The sequence below is a fragment of the Leuciscus leuciscus genome (genome assembly GCF_965113295.1).
Source record: "Leuciscus leuciscus genome assembly, chromosome: 12".
NCBI classification, from domain to species: domain Eukaryota; kingdom Metazoa; phylum Chordata; class Actinopteri; order Cypriniformes; family Leuciscidae; genus Leuciscus; species Leuciscus leuciscus.
The window spans coordinates 15,377,074-15,381,021 of record NC_138736.1 but is presented as its reverse complement, the minus strand read 5'-3'; the positions used below and the strand labels follow the sequence as shown (position 1 = coordinate 15,381,021).

General features: G+C 37.4%; 1 protein-coding gene across 1 annotated transcript; it reads right to left on the bottom strand.

Moving 5' to 3' along the window:
• Nucleotides 1–415: 415 nt before the first annotated feature.
• On the bottom strand, nt 416–2,918 carry LOC309510332 (perforin-1-like). The gene is made up of 3 exons (XM_082185065.1): nt 2,801–2,918; nt 1,905–2,425; nt 416–1,783 (listed from the first exon to the last, which is right to left on the bottom strand). The coding sequence occupies exons 1-3, from the start codon at nt 2,801–2,803 to the stop codon at nt 583–585; spliced, it is 1,725 nt and encodes a 574-aa protein (XP_082041191.1). The 5' UTR covers nt 2,804–2,918; the 3' UTR covers nt 416–582.
• Nucleotides 2,919–3,948: the final 1,030 nt, after the last annotated feature.

The window sequence follows — 3,948 nt, the reverse complement described above, 5'->3', positions numbered from 1 at the left end:
ACACGTGCATGTGCTTCATGAACTCAGGATCAAAGCCTGAGTTCACACAGCAAGTTGATGATCAGGGTCATGGTACCAACAAAGGCTGAATGGATTGATTTTGTTTCGTCAACTCAAAACTAATCCTGTAACCCCGAGTTTGTTACCATCATGGTACAGGCCCCTGATAGCTCTGATTTAACTTGACACAAAGCATGTGACTGAACTTGCTTAAAGGACTTTTTTTTTTGCAAAAGGTGTCTCATTAAGTTTATATGATTTTATATTCAAATTAATCATTCTATTCAAATAACCACAAACATAACCACAAACACTCCAGGAAGAAGGTTTTAAATACAGATATTTTGCAGAACAACTGTCAGTTTTAGCAGTTTTGGGAAGTTTTTCTACCCAAAAAGTAAATAAATCACACAAATCAGGTTTTATGAATGCTTTAATAAAACAAAATACAAAGACAAGTAATTGGAATTAAAAGAATTGAGCAAAGTTTATACTTAAGCATTTTAAGCATTTGATTATCAGGAAGCGTTGCAAGATTATGGCTTTAATGCATAACGCCTGATTTGAGATCCTACTAAAATCCTACAGCTGTATCTGTTGTCCATAAGCACTCTTGAATTTATTTGAGAAGTTGTGAGCTGATTCAAGCCTGGGCATGTCTTTAACCAGAACACCATTTCTTGAGCTGAAAATGTCAGCCAGAGGGGAAGCCATTGGAGAAGGTTTGTGTTCATTACACTGTGGGCCATTTAGACTGGGAGCACACTTCACTTCATAGGTAAAAAAGAAGGTGCCATATTTAAAAACACAAGCGTCACTCACAACTCCACTTCTAAGTTCAAGAGAGCATGTACCAAGGTGGTCGCTGTTCCAGTAGCTGTCTGCATCATACACTTCAAAAGTTAGTTTATTGGCCATGCTAATCTTAATAGGAGCAAACTCAAATGTTTCTGGCCAACTTGGATTGTCATTATTATCAATAGTCTCAGTGCGCTTGTTTTGTGTGCCATATGTAACTGATACAGCACCATCTGTTTGTGTAAATATATCTCCATACAGACCTTTGGCTCTAAGTTTGTAGACTTTCAGGCTGGCAAGTCCTTTTTCAGCTGGACAACAGTTAGACTTTATAATTTGACTACTTACACAAACACAAGCACATCGGTCTCTTGCACTGCACTTCCTGCCAATCTTGCAAGACTCTGAGCAAACCTTCATGAGGGCATTTTTTATTATGTATTCTTCAATAGCTTTCTTCAGTCCTTTCCTGGCAGGGTGTTTTTCACTCAGTAAGAAATGGAGGGGTTTCAGAGAGTAGTGCACAATGTCAGGGAGGCTCTTCAAAGACTCAAACCAGGTCTTAAGGGTATTTGGGTGTGATGAACCAGCAAAAAGCAGATCTTCTCCATTTATGTTTCCTCCGATAATCTCTGTCTGACGCTCACTGAACATGGTGCTGAACTTTTGATTTGTGCCCATCTTCTTTTTCAGTTCTTTACAAAAATGGCTCTCTACCTTCACAGTTGCTACACTGTATGAACCAGAGGCTTCTACATCCAAACAGTCTTTCACTGCAGTGTCTGTAAGCCCACTCACTGTTGCCTGACATGTTTTGATGGCTGTTATGGCTTTCATTTTCCCCCCTAACTTGACACCTGTGGTAAAGTGAGTGCCATATGTGGTGATCAGGTTGCGGTAGGCGTCTGGATCGTGGGATGCAGGGAGTGATTTAATTGCTTCAAGAAACTCTGCATGAAGAGGAGGATTTTCAGCTAGACCATATCTGTAAATAAATTGTTAATACGTTTGAATTCAGTGGAATCAAAGAGGGAGCAATTTACAATTAAAGGATTTTTTTTTTTTTTTAAGTCATTCTATGAGGAAAAGCAACCCAACTCTCTCACCCGTAAAAGCTGCATGCAACTTCATGTTTGGTGAAACTGTATTTGTCTTCTTTTGATTTTGTCATTGCAAATTTCGCTTCCCTGGAATGAGTGCTTCCGACCGCAGCTCCAACAGCCTTCACATCTAAACCAACTTTCCAGCTGTCTGAGAGTGCTGATGATGAATCATTGACCAGTGCTTCACTTGATTCAAAGATCTGACTGGAGACTTTCATTGAACACTTTGGCAAGGTCCTCCAGAACACAACTGCTGCTGGTAGCTTCTGTTTTATTCCATTCATGTAATCGTTTTTGTGCATTTTACAAGTGCCGTTTCCTAAATCCCATTTCTCCGTGTCGATCACGTAAGATCCTTTTCGCTCCATGGTCACAACATCAAATCCCTCTCCAGCAAGATTGTGCCCAGGAACAAAGGGAGCATCCTCACACTCTTTTGGTGAACCTATGTCATCCTCTCCAGAAGTGGTCATGAGAAGCAATGCCCAGAAAACAACAAGGTAAATCTGGAACTGCCCCATCATCTGTAAGTCAAATCATTATTGTGATTGTTGTGAAAATTAACATCACTTAACAAGAACGATAGTCTAGAATTGTAACAATAATACCTTCATAAAATTTGCAATATTGTTAAAACAAATACAAAATTAAAAAAAGGATGTTAAGCAGTAATTGTCTCTTTAAAATGTAGCTACAGGCTTTCCTGTAGCTCAGTGGTAAGAGCATTGCGTTAACAATGCAAGGTTGTGGGTTCGATCCCAGGGGATTGCACATACCTATGTATAAATGTATAGGATAATGCAATGTAAGTCGCTTTGGATAAAAGCGTCTGCCAAATGCATAAATGTAAATGTAAAATAATAATATGATTAATTGAATGATTTTTTTCAGTTACCTACCATTAAATGTAGAGCTGAGATAATCAAATATATGTTATAGGTTGTCTCTCTAACCTGTCAATGGTGGATTGGTTGTGGGTGTCAAAGCTTTGTCGTGCAAAGTATCATATACCATGACGTGGCTGTGACAAATCTTCTGTGACGAAATATGTTCTGTGAACAAAGAAGAACATTTTAAGTACAAGTTATCATATGTGACAAAAACCTCTGTAAATGGATGGCAGTGTTACAAAGACGACGAACAGTTATGCTTAGGAGTTGCATTGTTAAAGATTATCTGTGCATCTATTATTCCTTTACATTATAATTTTAATTATTAATTTAATGCTAATTTATGAAAAAAAAAGGGTATGACACTGGCTTAGATTGTCCACCCCCCCACAAACAATTGTTTTTATTGAGTAGTCAGTTTAATATACAGTTAGAAAAAATATTCAACATATTAAAGTGTAACCCACACCACCCACCCACCCACCAGGTAGACAGGAATTGCAAGCTTTTGCAGTGAATAATTATTTATTATTTTGAATTATGTAGAAAGAAAAGTTCTGGAGTCAAAACCATATCTAACAGGAATTATATGTCATGAGCAAGCTGAGACCAGAAAGAAAAAAGTGCAGAGCATTCCCAGATTTAAAAAAAAAAAATGTACCAAATGCTCTCTGCATACATAAATTACAATTCGGGGAAGGAGACAAATACATATAGAAACGTTTTAAAGCGGACAGGTAAAGTCTGTACAGAAGTTTCCAATGGATCATCTGATGATTTGGGTTTTTCGAGAATGATGTGATTGTCTCCCAAATTTGCTCAGTGAATAAAGTTTGTATGTCCTCACTGATAACCTTAGACCCGATAGTTGATATGGAAAGTGGTTTGTATGAGTTTTTGAGGAGAAAAGAGTAAATAACTGAGGCAGAAATAACAGAAAATTATCAGTTAGAAGAATTATCTTTCGGAAGGGATGTACAGGTAATTGTGAATCTGAAGCACAAAGCACAGATCTAATGTGAAGACACATGAAAAAGGAAGTTCCTGATAAATTAAAGAGAGCCATAATATCTTAAAATGATTTTAGCCCTTTGTCATCATAAATATCACCAAATCAATTTACTTTACATTTAACCCATTGTGGACAATGAATTGGT

Coding starts and splice junctions, on each gene's coding strand:
- LOC309510332 (XM_082185065.1), bottom strand. Junction 1,784..1,904: donor GTTGCATGCAGCTTTTACGG/GTGAGAGAGTTG, acceptor ATTTATTTACAG/ATATGGTCTAGCTGAAAATC.